Here is a 14,683-nt window from a genome sequence, read left to right on the forward strand (position 1 = left end):
CATGCAGGAGACCTGTTCAGGTCTTCACCCTGCCTTTACCCACAAGTAACTGGGACTGACTCCAGCACCCCCTGAACAGGATAAGCGATACAAGATGAGTGGATGAGCATTTGAAATGTAAACCACGCAGATGCTTACTGCACCAGCTACAACAATAATTGAAACAAGATTTATATTCATCATACTATTGAAAACTAATTCAACAAGACTAGTTTCAGTAGAATGAGTTGATCCAGAAAGGCTGGATTTTGTTGTGTTGACATGTTCGACCAGTGTCCAGTGAATTACACTGTATTTAATTAGATCAACAGAAAAATAACCTTTACATTCCATAAAACACAAATCATTTGAACTATTCAATTGATTTGAATATACCAGTATATGGAAAACAAATGTAAAAATCTTATAAAAATTCACATCAATTGCAGAAGTCTTTTATATTTTTTTTTTAAATGCATGATTCTTCTTGTTGAGATAACAGAGCGATTTAATTATCTGAATACATGGAAATGTGTTTCACGATTAAATTAAATGAACCCAACAAATTATTGTTTTGGAGTGTTCCTCCTCCTCCTCCTCCTCCTCCTCCTCCTCCCATCCATCCTCCAAACAGCAGATTCCTGCTCTCTGGCTCAGCATCATGTAGTCTGCTGCGTCCATCCTCCTCCTCCTCCTCCTGAGCTTCATCCTCCAGCTGACCTCCTCTCCTCCTCTCCTCCTCCTCCTCCTCCTCCTCTTCCTCCCGTCGCCATGCTGCAGGTCGGGGATGAGGCGCTGGATTTCTCGGTGTTGTTCCTGCTGGTGTTCGGGCTGTCGAGGAGCGCCGCGGGCTCCTCGCTCCTCACCGCCTCCCTCTACGTCTTCGTGGTGATGTTCCGCTTCCCGCCGGTGCCGGCGGACCGGGCCGGCCGCGTGCTGCGGCCCCGGAGCCTCTCCGGCGGCGTGCCGGTGGTGGCGCACCGCGGCGGCGGACACGACGCTCCGGAGAACACCGTGGCAGCGATCCGAGAGGTCAGAGACAGGAGGAACATCCGGCCGCTGCGAAGCAGAGAGGATGCATGACAGATGCTCCGACCTGCACCTGTTTGTATTCAGGATTTTGCGTCGTGAGGCACGGAGACATTGATGTGCATGCTTGCAGTGCTGCAGTGAAAGTTTTCATGAACCGATTGTGTGATAAAGTCATTGTATAATGCCACTTTGGGCTTATTTTTAGCACAGTGGAGGTGCTGAGTCAGTTGTGCAGGCAGTGTTTCATAAGTGTCCAACACTCTCAGTCACCATCATCCAGTCCTCCACTCTGATCCTCCTCTGATCTGTCCATTTCCAACTTCCCTCTGCAGCCTTTTCTCCTTTTTAAGGGCAAATTTCACTCATGAGAAGTCTGTCACTGCAAGGCTTTTGTCTATAGGTGAAGACAGGATCCACTCTGCAGAGGTTTTATCATCCATCACAGGTTTTCACCACTTTACTGATTGGTTGCTGAACCTTTGGCAGCCTTGACTTTTGCATCTATTTGAAAGCTTCTTGCTGGCAGTGCTGAGGATTCTTCTTTACTTCTTTCTAACCTCCAGCTCTGTCCTCCATAGGACTGAGTATTTCATGACTCAGTCCACCTTGACATATGTTGAATCTGTAACTTCTGGTTGAGACTGCAGAGCTGCTGTTTGACAGTGTCCTCCATGTTTCCCCCAGGCCAGCAGAAACGGGGCGACCGGCGTGGAACTGGACCTGAGCTTCTCGTCGGATGGCGTCCCGGTGCTGATGCACGACGAGACGGTGGACCGCACCACCAACGGCTCCGGGCCCGTCAGTAAACTGCAGTTTGTGCAGCTGAGGAGGCTGGATGCTTCAGCTCGACACCGGCTGAAGTAAACAGATTCACACAAGTCCAACACTGACTTAGACATGACAAATATGAGGATAGTTTATTGATGAAATACATAAATAAGTTGGTACTTGTCAGTTGATATACAACGATTGATTTCCTTCATATGTAGTGAAATAATAATAAAGTGTGAAACGGATCGAAATCACTCACATTTCATCATAATTAGCAAAAATGTTTCCCTGAATGAGATCAATCTTTCAATAGATTTATGTGACATTTATCCTACAATACTGGACTTTATCATCCTAGTTTAATGTGTGGGCCATAAAAACTTTGGTGACGTTAACTTACTGTATATCAAGTTGTGTATTAAAAATTAAAAAGAGCAGACTCTCTAGAATGAAGAGCAGAGATCAATTATCAGGAGACATTTTTTTATTTCTTCAATGTTTCCCTCAGAAATGCTCATATTTTTCAGTTAAAAGGATCAACCAGGCACATTTAAAGATGTTTTCCTGACCTGAAGAGACACTTAACACTTCCCTTGTTGAGTTCCTCAGATTTACCGTAAAAGTAGAACAATAAAACCTTGAAAGTATAAAGTTCTGGAAAATCATCTGAGGTTTCAGTTTCCTCCTAAAAAAACAAAAAAACAGAACAACAGTTGTTTCTTTGTCTTGCAGGGACCGGTTTAGTGGCGAGAAGGTTCCAACTCTGCAGGAGGCCGTGCAGGAATGTATCAAACATCAGATGGTCATATTCTTCGATGTCAAAGGTCAACCAGACAAGGTAGAAAACCACTGATGCCAAACATGATCTGGAACAATGATACAGAAAGATACAGACACAGCATGACACGGACATTCAAGTCATTTCAGACGGTATGTTTGAAAAAAGGAATAAATGTGACTCTCAAGGACAATTACTTCCTGACATTCCAAATCTGTGTGCTGGGTGGAACAATAAACACAAACATTTGTGATTTTCATCTGCTTTCCAAAGATTTCAGGCACATTCTTTTGATGCTGCTTGTCAATTTTCATGTTTTCATGAGCATTTAAAACATTTCCAGGCTGCCTCGGTGCTCCATGAGGTGTATAAGAAGTTCCCTGTTCTTTACAACTCCAGCATCGTTTCCTCACTTGAACCTAAAGTCATCTACAAGGTAAAGAAAATTATACCTGAAAAAGTAAAATCATCGTCTTCTTTTGAGGCTATTTTAAATGTTTGAATACTTTAGGTTTATTGATTGAAAGTCTTTCTCGCTCAGCACAGCAGCTGATTCCTGGTGATGTGCAGATGAAACTTCATGAAGCTTCATGAGCCACTGTCTTTATTTTCTGAAACCACTAGATGGCACTCTTTGATCTACGACAGAGGCTGAAGGACTGGAAATGAAGTGTGCTTTCAAAACATTTCTTAAACAGATAGCACCATCTAGTGGCTTCAGAAAATAAAGACAGTGGTTCATGAAGCTCCATGAAGCTGCATCTGCTGCTTCCTTTCCTCCACCACGCAACGAGTCCATCTTCGTATTTCTAATCCCTCCTATTTTGCTTGGTTTGACCCTTGTCGGCCCTCAGATGCGTCAGACTGACCCCTCGGTGGTCACGGCTCTCACCCACCGGCCCTGGAGGCTGAGCCGCTTCGGGGACGGCACCCCCCGGACCCTGTCCACCTGGGGCCAGCTGTGGACCGGGCTCCTGGACATCCTGCTGGACTGGGCCCACCATCACATCCTGTGGAAACTGTGCGGGATCTCCGCCATCCTCGTGCAGAAAGACTTCATTTCACAGTAGGTCTTCTCAGGTTTAGTACTTTTGTCCATGTAGAGTAAAACGGACGTAAAAACAAATAAACTTAAAGGCATAACTGCCTACCTCAGGAGGTAACTTTTGTCAGTTTTTAAGCAATTTTCTGTGGCCGTACTTGTTTCTAATCATATAAAGAGTTTTGTCCTGCTGTGTAGAGATGGCGTCCTTTCAGATTCCTCTTTCTTTCGTCAAACCAGTGATTATGTGCAGTACTGGGCGGAGCGAGGCGTGGAGGTGGTCGGCTGGACCGTCAACACCGCCGTGGAGAAGGACTACTACCAGAACGTGCTGAAGATCAGCTACATCACCGACAGCCTGCTGGAGGACTGCGACCCTCATCTCTGAACGGTCTCAATGTGTGTAGATCCTTTCTGAGCAATGATATTTAAAAAAGGATTAAATTAAAGTCACACTTGGTATTCTATTCCAAATTTTAAATTGGTGAAAAATGTGGATAAAATCACTTGAGGTGGAAAAAACCCAAAACTTTTGTACTAACGAACCGTTTGGTAAAAGCTTTATGAATCCACAACACACATCATTCCTAGTGACCTGAAGGTTTTCTGAGGTTGAAGACCTGTTGTGAGCTGTAGCTGGCATACAGATTTCTCTCCAGAGCTCAACAGTCACATTAAACCATGAAGGCTTCAGTCCAGTCCCGGTACCAGCAGCTCTACCTCCTCATCTGGATCAGGGATTAGGATTACGCTACCTAAAGATCTTTTCTACCGTGTGCTGATCTGATCTTCCACAGGCTTCGTTGCACCTTTAAGGAAACCTCATTGTATTTGGTAGCAGCATTATATTTTAGAAGTACTTGCTGTCCTGACATTTAGCTAATCATGAAACTCCAGAAGGATTATTGAGAATATTCTGTGAACAGATGTAAACATACTTGATTGTATAGTTTGTAAACTTACCTTCCATTTTTAAAGTTGCACAAATAGACAGTATTTAATTCCTAAAGCTGTAAGATGATGATAATACAAACTTATGTGTACAGATAGAATGTCATAGTTTTCTTTAAATATGCTCACTATAAATGATGGCAGATATCTTTTTTTTAAGGTAGAGTTTTAAAAGAATCTTAAGATTGTTTATTTTATTTATTGTTATATATCATTTATTCACCTTGCTGTTCGGTTATATTTAATTTTTTTTCTCTGTTTAGCTGTGTACAGTTGATAAAGTCCAGTTTAAAAGTACGACGATAAAGAAGAACCCAAATCTGACTTTTGAAAGCCCACAATGTGAGAAATAAAAACTTTTCTCTACAAACCATCATCCAAACATGTCGCTGTCCATCTTTCATAATAAAAAAAAATAATCTTTCAGAATTCTTCTTTTTGGAGCTTTTATTTTTTTTTTTCTTTGCATAAAGTTCATGTGAGTGTTTTTGATGAAACACTTTTTTTTAAGACAGAATCAGCATTACTAAAAATAAACCCTTGTTACAAGTGAATTGTGTGTGAAAAACCGTTTGTGCACCTGACTGCTGGTGTGTGTGTGTGTGTGTGTGTGTGTTTGTGTGTGTTCTTGTATTTCTATCCTTGTTGGGGCCAAATGTCCCCACAAGGATAGCAAAACGTGGAACGACGTGCCTTGTGGGGACCTTTTTCCGGTCCTAAGTAGGAGAAACAGTGTTTTCTTGACCATGTTGTTGTTACTGAAAAAAGTAAAAGTGCAAAAACATTTCTTTAGGGTTAGGCTTTGTTGTGGTGTGGGTTAGGGTTAGGGTAAGGGTCAGGGTTAGGGGCTAGACATGAATGGGAGTCAATGGACGGTCCCCACAAGGATAGAAATACAAGACTGAGCGTGTGTGTGTGTGTGTGTGTGTGTGTGTGTGTGTGTGTGTGTGTGTGTGTGTGTGTGTGTGTGTTGCATCAGTTTTTTTATAAACACTGACGTTCGTCCCCACGTGCTCACGCCGTCCCGGGACGCTGTCTCTTTAAGGCGCACGCGGGGGGCGTGGAGGGACGTCGCACTCAGACGTTGTGCGTCCGGAGCTTTATGAATGACAGGCGCCGTTTCGTGACATTGTGGCAAAGTGACTCGTGCGGTCTCCGTCCCCGGGAGAGAGAGAGAAAGAGAAAGAGACGCGTGCGGCCGGTGAACGGAGACGGAGACGCGGCGTGACATGCGCGCGGACTGCGGGGAGGACGCGCGGAGCCGGAGCCGGAGCGCGCAGCACGGGTCTGTTTCATGAGGTTACAAAACAGTTTGAGGCACGGCGTGAAACCTGCGACGTGGATCTAAAAGAGAGTCCGATCAGAGGGGAGAGAGTCCCGCACGCGATGTGCTGAACTTTAAAAGTGTGTAGAAGAAGAAGAAGAAGAAGATCCGTCTGGGAATCTGTTTATTTACTGTAAAGAGCCGAACTTGGGGACATCCAGGTGAACTTTCCCCCCACGTGATGTACACAATTACAAGAGGTCCCAGCAAACTGGTCACCCAGCGGAGGACAGGTCTGATCCTCACAGCAGCAACTTTCAGGTTGTTCTAACACCTTCTGAAGCAGCTCATGTTTTCTTCCTCGTTTTATCTGATTGAAGGGCCCACTCAGCAGCTGGACAGCAAAATAAGTGACTTCAAGCACAAACAGACATCCTGGAACATGCCTGAGTGAGTATCAGCCCATCCTGGTTCTCAGACTGATCACCAGATCTCCGGTGATCCCAGACGCGCCACATGCTCCCTCCCGCTTCCTCATTGCTCAGCCTGTCCGTCCGGGTTGTTTTCCTGACTTTGAACCAGCCGAGCAGGCCATGTGTGTGTTTGTGTGTGTGACCTTGAGGCGAAGTGGCACATGGTCCTTCATGCAGCTGTTGTAATCTGTAGACTGGAGGAGCCATGGCGCGAGCCACTTTCCTCTAATCCCACTGCGTTTTCTGTGTTTTCCCTCCAGCCTTCCTGCACCCAAGATAGTTTTCAACCGTCCGAACGGTAAGAAGTACCATCACCCGGCTCCGGCGCTCTCCGACGACAGTCAGCGCGAGGAGATCTTCACTCCTGCACACGAGGAAAACGTCAAGTTCGTGTACGACGGTGAGGAAGGGACCGAAGCAGTCTGTGTTGAAACTGGAGGAGATAACCCTCCTCATTGTCTGATAGAAACCCAACACCCGGCACGCCGCTGACGGTTTTGTGAATGACATTGTTTTGGATTATCAGAGTGTGCTGGAGCCGCTGACAGGCCTCCGCCTCCCTCTCCGAGGCCTCACCCACACAGCTGCTGCAGCACTGATAGCCACCATTCAATGAAATCCTCTCACGCCCAAACACTGTACCACCCTCCTCCTGACCCGGCCGAAACCCGCCGTCCTCTCCAGCCTGGTTGGTGGGATTTCGTGGGTTTTTGTCGGGTCCACACGGTGACCCACTTTTTGAAGCGCGAGTGTCTTTTTAACATTCACAGGCCGGTCCGGTCTCCTGGAGACTGCTCCGGCTCGGCACTCCAACTTTCTCTGTCCCGCTGGCCTTGAAGCCCGGCCACAGACGCTCATAAACAACCTCGGCAACCTTGCAGTGGAGAGGACAAGGACACACAGAGAAGGTCCGACTCCGGCCTCCCAGTGAAACCGCTCTCAGACCTCAAACTCACGGAGCGATCGGACTCGGAGGCGGCGGTGGAATTCTGTTTGCGCCGGCTGAGGTCAGGGAATAGCAAAGAGAGGAGGAGATAAACAGACCAGACGATATCAGGCTGATCCACTCGGTGCAGACTGGACGGCCAACAAAAGGCACAGTTCATGAACTTTCAGATCCTGCAGGAAGATGCCGAGATAACACACACACACACGTGTGTGCGTTATTTGAAACACAAACATTTGGCAGGAGCGGCCTTCCTTTGGAGTCAGTTGCCCTTCTGGACTTTACTTGTGGGTGTGTCTCGGGAGGGGCAGGCGGCTTGTTTGTTTTTAAAATGGGACGGGTTGCGTTGTACTGACAGAGTTGTGTTCTCAGCCTGGCAGGAAGTGGCGGAGCAGCAGCAGCAGCAGCAGCAGGAGCCAGAGGTGGCTCGCCAAGCCGTCCACTACAAAGAGACGACGCCCGGCCCGCAGATGGACGGTGAGCATAGCGCCACCTGTCTTCACGTGTCGTGGAGAGATGTGCCGACTCAGCCATGTTTGGAAATAATCAAGCATTTTCTGTTATTACCACTGAGTTCAGGAAGACGGCAGCACAGTTTAACACAAAGTAGATTAGATTACAGGAACACAGCAGAATTTAGAAGATAAAAAAAATACCTCTTTGCGGCCACCAGAGGGCAGTAAACTGAACTAAAACATCCTGAGTTGGTTAAGATGAGTAATAATTAAACAACCATATCAGCGATTCCCCAAGTGTTTACAGGAAACGTGCAGGGAGAGCTTGAGACTAACAGACCGAGGGTCTTTTGAGCAAGAAGCTTAATCTGAACCGCTCAGTTTGAATCAGTGTAAAACCAAGTCTACTGCTGAGGAAGGCAGATGAGAAGAACCACAATAAAGCTTCATGTCTAAATGTCTGCAAACAACAACAAACGATTTGAATAATAAGAAGAAATGTCTCAAAATCCAAAGGTTGGCAGTTTGATTCCCCCTATCTCAGCTTTTCTGGACATTCCAGAGGGATTTTGTTATATCGGGGCGGTGCAGTGGTCTGCTCTGCACTCTGGTTACTCAGGTGATCTCTCCCTGTCCTGAAACATGCGCTTCAGGTTAATTGGTGACCAGAAAGTATCTGGAGGTGTAAATGATTACAGACACCACAGATCTTCTTTCCAATCTTACACCAAGTAAAACCAACACCGCGATCACCGATAGTGTTTTAACAACTGAAAAATATCTATCTTTGCACACGGTTAGATTAAACCACATTTTCTGTATTCGTAGAAATACTATGAAGTTTGAGCTTTTGAAATGTGCTCCATGGTTAAAGTGGACTGGTTTTGGTTCCCAGGCTTCGTGCCCATAGACCTGGATGAGTGGTGGGCCCAGCGCTTCCTGGCCAACATCGACAAGCTCTCCTGACACGTCTCGGCGCTCCCTGGGAGGCGAGACACGAGGCGGGACGGCTGGCGGACCGAGCCCGGGCGGGTCTGCTGGGTCTGAGCGTTCAGGCGGACTGAAGGCGCTGGGACGCCGCCGCCGCCGGAGAGACGCCACTTAACTTGAACTCTTGGCTTCGGTCCGCAGTTGGTCCATCTCTGAACGGGCAGCCAGCGGAGACGGACCGAGGAGGGCTGACCTCCACAGAAGAGATGTTACTCCTTTTAATAAACCTGAATTTTTATTTTAAAGTGACGCTTTTCCGACTCCGTGTTTATTGGCTGTAATATTGAAGCGATTTCAATAAAGACACTGCTGTTTTCATCACATGAACGCAGAACGAAGCCTGCAGAGAATCTGAAGCCTGTAAAAACATAAAATCCAGAGTGGGAATAAAATATTAAATAATGGAAAAACACTAAGACATCCAGAAGAGTGAACTGAAGCACTACGTTAAAGCTGTTAACGCAGTATTTTAACAAGATCGTGAAGCTCTGCTTTGGAGCTGTTTGCGTTCGGCGTTCAGGATGCGGATGACCTTCAGCCCGGCAGTTTACTCTGACTGGTCTGCAAAAACAAGATGGCGCCTTAAACAACCTTTTTTTATAACATGTTGAAGCATGAAGGGAATGTCAGAGTCCACTGAACTGGTGTGACTGTGACCACGGTGAAGGGATTACCACACACACACAGCCAACGCGCTGGGGAGGAGATGCCAAACACACGGCGTAAAGACGATTTCTCCAATCTGTATAAAAGAGGCGCTCCAGATGAACCTGTGAGGTCCTTTCAGTTCTCGGCCTTCAACAGGCCGTCAGCTCGAGGCCAAAGTCATCCGAGAGCAAGTCCGCCCGTTCCGACGCTTCCTGGCGGCTCTCAGTGTTTCTCCAGAGCTTTGGTCAGGAGGTCGTTGAGGCGGGAAATCATGGGCCGGGGGTCGTCGTTCAGGCCGGCTGCGATCATGGCGTTGTCGTAAATCTGAAATACAAACACAGGTGCAGGAAGATTTTTCAGTTGCACTTCATTCAGAAAAAAAAAAAAATATTTTTTGAGATAAAGAGGTATTTTTAAAGGAAAGTGGAGAAAACCACTTCTTATTGGGAAACAAACATGAAGGAAAAAAGAGCAGAACCAACGGGTGAAAACAGAGAGGAGGGACAGCAGGTACCTGATCCAGTAACAGTCCAGCCAGCTCGGAGTCCGTGTCCTTCAGCGAGTGCATCTTCTTGATCAGATCATGTCTGGAGAAACACAGCGGCTCATGTTGGTGGAGCTTCAACAGGATTTCTCCTTCAACACACACACACGCACATACACACACTGTCGTCTCACCCGGCGTTGATTTCCAGAGTGGGCTGCAGTATCTGGGCTCTCTCCTCCGCCGTGCGGGCCAGCTGCTGCGTTCGGAGGAAGTGGCGTGCCGCGCCCATCTCCAGCACCGTGATCATGGCGGGGTGGGTGTCCAGGCGGGGGGTCAGCTGGGGGTCGGGAAAGAAACGCACTTATCAAACACGCCTGTAACAAGCCACATGCAGAAAGTTCGATTTAACCATTTCTCACTCCAGGGAATCAAGACTAAACGTTTAACTGCAAGTAACAGATTTATAGATAATCCTGTAGTTTGAACTGTTCGGAGTTTTGCTTTGACATGATGGGCTGTGTTCTCTCTTCACTACCTTGATGTTGGTGACTCTGGGGCCGAGACAGTTCTTCATCCAGGCCAGGAGGTCGTCGGCCTGCTCCTGCGTGAGCCGCTCCGACGCTGCGGAGCACAAAACACACACGCAGACTTCAGGGTTTCAGTTCCGACGTTCCGGCCGCGTGCGAGACACGAGAGAACGCCGGCCGACCTGGCTTGCTGTCCTCGAACTTCTCCTCCTTGTAGTGGTCCACCACGATGTCCGTCTCCACGGAGATCAGCTTCTTCTTGTCGAACTCCCTGAGGTGGAGCAGGGTCAGCTCGTCGAACTGCTCGTAGCAGAACAGCACCTGCGGGTCGGCCGAGACGGGAGGTTTACACCATTTCAGACCCACATGTGAAACCAAACCCAGGCCATCTCAAATAAAAAGGTGGGAGCCTGACCTCCATGTCTTTCTTCTTCATGGCCTCGTAGTACGGCGAGTGCTCTGCCAGGTGTCGGTTGGGGGCGCACAGGTAGTAGATGTTGCGCGTTCCGGCCTTCATGCGGGAGCCGTACTCCATCAGGTTGGTCTGCTGCCCGGCCGGCAAGGCGGACGACTCGAATCGCAGCAGCTTCGCGATGTCCTCCTGGAAAAGGTCAACATGGAGGAAGTTACAACATGATGCTCAGGAGAAACACTTGTGGGCAAACTTGAGCTTGTTATTCTTTAAAATTAATTACTTATAATTTTTGCCCTGAATTCTAATCCGATATTTCTCTAAGTGAGAGAGGGTCACCTTGACGTCCTGCTCCTGCGTGGTGACGATGCCCTCCCTCATGAAGAGGCCGTAGTCCTCGAAGAAGCTGCTGTACTTCTCGGGCTCCTTCTTGCTCTGGTCCAGCAGGAAGCGGATGATCCTCTGCTGGAGAACGTCACGGAGCTTCCTGAAGAGAGAGGAGCAAAAGCGTGTGTTTATGAGTTAAAATGTGCATCAATGGGTTTCTGACTGTTTTGTATTGTTGGGATTTTCTTTACAAGAATAATCTTAGAAGTGGATCAATGAACATTTTCTGCCTGTGGACAAAATCAATGGTGCAATGCTGGTGCTGTACCTGATGAGGGCGCTCTCCTGCAGCAGCTCTCTGCTCAGATTCAGAGGGATGTCCTCACTGTCCACCACACCTGTACACACACATACACACACTTACTCATCTGGACTTCATAGACATTTAATCGTGCGTGTGAATCGACGGCAGACCTCGCAGGAAGCGCAGCCACTTGGGCAGGATGTCAGCGGCCTTGGTCTGGATCAGAACCTTCCGGCTGTACAGAGCCACGCTGGAGCCCATCTCCCTGCTCACGTCGAACATGCTCGGCTTCTGTTGGCAAACGCATCATTTATCAGTCTTTTCTTTTTTTTAAAATTACCAATAATTATAGCATGAAGACATAACTTCATTATTCATCAATATATCTTTAACAGAAGAAAACAATGAAATGGAAGCTTTTCAAGGAGTAAGAAAGGCTACGGCTTCTTAAAGTTCTAGCTTCCACATCCTTATGAACTGACACGGAAGTGATCTGTCTGACCACAGATTTGCAAAGCAGATTTAAAAAAACAGATGTGTGGATGAAGCCTCTCACCGTCTCGGGGACATAAAAGATGCTTCGGATGTTGAGCGGCGCGTCGGCGCGGTAGTGCAGAGTGTAGCGGGGCTTGTCGTACGCCTGAGCGATGTAGCGGTAGAACTCCTCGTGCTGCCAGTCGCTGATCTCTTTCGGCCCCATCATCCACAAGGCCTGAGGAGTGACGGGTCCGACATAAGGATTAGAACAATAAATATAATAAGCTATGCACCAAAGTATCATGGAGCAGATTAAATGCACAACAGGAGCTCAGTACAAGCTTGTTTGCAATAGTAACATTTGGATAATTTCCTTTGTTTGTACTTTAAAAATAAACTTCTTAGGAAAAAGAAATGAAAAAGTCAAATCGTATCTTTATAATTTGGTTAATACAGCTTTTACTCATTGTTACACAGAAGCAGTGAAAATTCACAAAACATCCTGAAACCGAGAGCAGCAGCACCTCAGAGACGCTCACCTGCAAAGTGTTGAGTCTGCGTCCGTTCAGGAAAATAGGGAAGCTCACAAAGTTGCTGTACTTGGTTACAACCTCTGAAACAGAAATATCAGATGGAGTGATGTAGAGCTGCACAATGAACCGTTACAACACACACAATACACACACTGGCGCCTGACTGAAATAGGAAACATTTGACTTTATCACATGTTCACTGATTAAACAAGATGCTGTCCCACCTTTGACTCTGTCCTCAGAGGAAAACTCCTTGCAGTCTTCTTTGAGGTGCAGCACAATCTTGGTTCCCTGTTGAACTCCAGTGGCTTCAGCAATCTCAAAGACTCCAGAGCTGATAAGAGACAAGTCCGGAGGTTTGTGGTTTTGCTCGTTTCACAGACATTAAATCAAATCTGCTTGTTTTTTTTTTTTACTGCTCTCACCCGTCTGAGGACCACTTGTATCCGGGTGCGTCGGGTTCAGCGGAGCGGGAGTAGACGTCCACGCGGTCGGCCACCATGAAGGCAGAATAGAACCCAACTCCGAACTGACCGATGATGGTGCTGCTGGCTTCGGCCTGGTTCTGCAGAGCGTCCAGAAACGCCTGCAACGCAGAGGAGAGAGTGATCAGCAGACGTGAACAAACATGCAAAAATAAAATACAACCGGGGGAGTGCAAAAACAGCCCACCTTGGACCCAGAGCGGGCGATGGTACCCAGATTGGCAACCAGCTCTTCCTGGGTCATACCGATTCCTGTGTCCTGTTGGAATCCAGAAAACCCCCATCACTCTAAAACAGTGAATCCAAGCATGTTGCAAGATTCATGTCAATTACAAAGGTGCCAAAAAGCAGCTAGACTTACTATTTTTTGGCAATGCAGATAAAGTAAGTGAACTAATACTCACATTTCATTCTATGTCTGCTCTGCAGAAGACTATAAGGTTGCAGAACATCTTATTCATCAAACAGTCAGAGTACCTGGATGGTAAAAGTCCCCTTCACGGCGTCGGTCTGCAGGTGGAGCTCCATTGGGGCTGTTGCACCTTCTGCCGTCATCAACTTGTGACGAAGTTTCTCCAGAGCATCACTGCCATTAGAAATCAGCTCCCTGATGAAAACCTGACAGTAGAAGGAGCGATCGGGGAAATCGGTCACAAAAAGTGAACTAACATGAATGTAAAATACAATCTTTCTGAAAGCATTTCTTACCTCTTTCTCAGAATACAGAGACCTGGCAACAATATCCAACAGCTTTTTTGTTTCAGCCTGAAATTCATGTTTGGAGAAGCTACCTGGAGAGAAATGAGGAGAGGTTAGTTTGACACCGACTGATGAGCTGAAGAAGAACCACGCAACGGCAGCAGCACCTTGAACAGCCTCAGTATCACTGATGATGGTGTGCAGAGGCTCCTCTTCCGGCTCCTTCTCGGCCTCCTGGGTGCTGTAACGCGAGCGCTGGCTGAAGCCGAGGCAGGCGCGCTCCGAGCTCCAGACGCCGGGTCCACTGCTCCACTTTTTCTGCTGTCCAACCTGCAAGGCTGCTGACAGGAGGGGAGAGATGGTGGGGCTGCTTCACAGGTTGTTCTTATTCAAGAACAATTGCTGCTGCAACAATGCAAATTTCTCTATTATGGGACATATAAAGGTTAACACATGACCTGTGCAAAAATTAAAGACTGTAAATACAAAAGAAAACAGTGTAAAATGATTTTACTAACATTCAGAAGTATACAATATCTCTACATCTGAGTGCTCCGGGTTGAAGAAAAAAAAAAAGGCTTTAAAGTTTACTATTTGAGACTATAAAAATTGGTATAGTTAAAGGTCAGAGCTGGGAGTGTTTGTGTTGACATCTGACTTTGAAGCTCAGTCTGATGTAACATTTCATATCATGCTGGAGTTAAACTTGTTTATCTGCTGCTGCAATCTGCTGTTTTCGAGAAGGATTGTGGGTCCAAAAAACAGCTCTTCAAAATGTTGCAAAACGCAGTTTGTTGAATGACTCCAGCGGTTTGATCTGAGTTAACATGGGATTCTGCAGCTGTTCGATGCTAACGATGCTAACAGCTCACCTGCTGCGGAGGAGCGACTCAAAGTGCGCGTGCCGAGCCGTGGCACGAGCCGGGGAGCGGCTCTGTGGGCGGAACCGAGGGCGAACCGGGCCAGCGACAGACACCGGGACATGGCGACACACAAAAAAGGAGGAAAACAAGAAGGAAAGAGAGAGAGGACGACCGACCCGGGGACACACGCCAGACGAGCGTGCTGACAGGACCCGCAACTGCGCATGAAAATGACGTAAA

The 14,683-nt window shown here is 47.2% G+C and overlaps 3 protein-coding genes across 4 annotated transcripts; 2 read left to right on the plus strand and 1 right to left on the minus strand.

The window, feature by feature from the left end:
- The first annotated feature begins 726 nt into the window (after positions 1–726).
- On the plus strand, positions 727–3,990 carry LOC115386722 (glycerophosphodiester phosphodiesterase 1-like). Its single transcript, XM_030089157.1, has 6 exons — positions 727–1,011; positions 1,696–1,871; positions 2,515–2,620; positions 2,904–2,996; positions 3,415–3,626; positions 3,843–3,990. The coding sequence occupies exons 1-6, from the start codon at positions 751–753 to the stop codon at positions 3,988–3,990; spliced, it is 996 nt and encodes a 331-aa protein (XP_029945017.1). The 5' UTR covers positions 727–750.
- Positions 3,991–5,648: 1,658 nt separating this feature from the next.
- LOC115386737 (MAPK regulated corepressor interacting protein 2-like) lies at positions 5,649–9,002 on the plus strand. Its single transcript, XM_030089175.1, has 5 exons — positions 5,649–6,110; positions 6,198–6,267; positions 6,551–6,690; positions 7,609–7,713; positions 8,587–9,002. Exons 1-5 carry the CDS (start codon positions 6,059–6,061, stop codon positions 8,655–8,657), a joined length of 438 nt encoding a protein of 145 aa, XP_029945035.1. The 5' UTR covers positions 5,649–6,058; the 3' UTR covers positions 8,658–9,002.
- On the minus strand, positions 8,948–14,650 carry trap1 (TNF receptor-associated protein 1). 2 transcript variants are annotated; one of them, XM_030089113.1, is made up of 18 exons: positions 14,453–14,650; positions 13,748–13,918; positions 13,590–13,672; positions 13,359–13,499; positions 13,069–13,140; positions 12,822–12,982; positions 12,621–12,730; positions 12,403–12,476; positions 11,943–12,098; positions 11,557–11,677; positions 11,411–11,480; positions 11,095–11,242; positions 10,759–10,944; positions 10,526–10,664; positions 10,352–10,437; positions 10,008–10,153; positions 9,844–9,916; positions 8,948–9,653 (listed from the first exon to the last, which is right to left on the minus strand). In XM_030089113.1, exons 1-18 carry the CDS (start codon positions 14,562–14,564, stop codon positions 9,552–9,554), a joined length of 2,151 nt encoding a protein of 716 aa, XP_029944973.1. In that variant the 5' UTR covers positions 14,565–14,650; the 3' UTR covers positions 8,948–9,551. The 2 variants fall into 2 exon arrangements, with proteins under 2 accessions (XP_029944973.1, XP_029944972.1); XM_030089112.1 differs by having other exon boundaries at positions 13,748–13,921.
- Positions 14,651–14,683: the final 33 nt, after the last annotated feature.

This window comes from Salarias fasciatus, chromosome 4 (genome assembly GCF_902148845.1).
Source record: "Salarias fasciatus chromosome 4, fSalaFa1.1, whole genome shotgun sequence".
NCBI classification, from domain to species: Eukaryota; Metazoa; Chordata; class Actinopteri; order Blenniiformes; family Blenniidae; genus Salarias; species Salarias fasciatus.

Bases quoted from the DNA above. Each gene is read 5' to 3' on its own strand.
- LOC115386722 (XM_030089157.1), top strand. From the start codon at position 751: ATGCTGCAGGTCGGGGATGAGGCGCTGGATTTCTCGGTGTTGTTCCTG. The intron at 1,872-2,514 runs GTAAACAGATTC...TTTGTCTTGCAG, and splicing joins TCAGCTCGACACCGGCTGAA to GGACCGGTTTAGTGGCGAGA. The intron at 2,997-3,414 runs GTAAAGAAAATT...GTCGGCCCTCAG, and splicing joins AACCTAAAGTCATCTACAAG to ATGCGTCAGACTGACCCCTC.
- trap1 (XM_030089112.1), bottom strand. From the start codon at position 14,564: ATGTCCCGGTGTCTGTCGCTGGCCCGGTTCGCCCTCGGTTCCGCCCAC. The intron at 11,678-11,942 runs GTGAGAGGCTTC...GTTTGCCAACAG, and splicing joins TCTTTTATGTCCCCGAGACG to AAGCCGAGCATGTTCGACGT. The intron at 10,154-10,351 runs GTAGTGAAGAGA...CCCGACCCCCAG, and splicing joins CCAGAGTCACCAACATCAAG to CTGACCCCCCGCCTGGACAC.
- LOC115386737 (XM_030089175.1), top strand. From the start codon at position 6,059: ATGTACACAATTACAAGAGGTCCCAGCAAACTGGTCACCCAGCGGAGG. The intron at 6,111-6,197 runs GTCTGATCCTCA...ATCTGATTGAAG, and splicing joins GGTCACCCAGCGGAGGACAG to GGCCCACTCAGCAGCTGGAC. The intron at 6,268-6,550 runs GTGAGTATCAGC...TTTTCCCTCCAG, and splicing joins ACATCCTGGAACATGCCTGA to CCTTCCTGCACCCAAGATAG.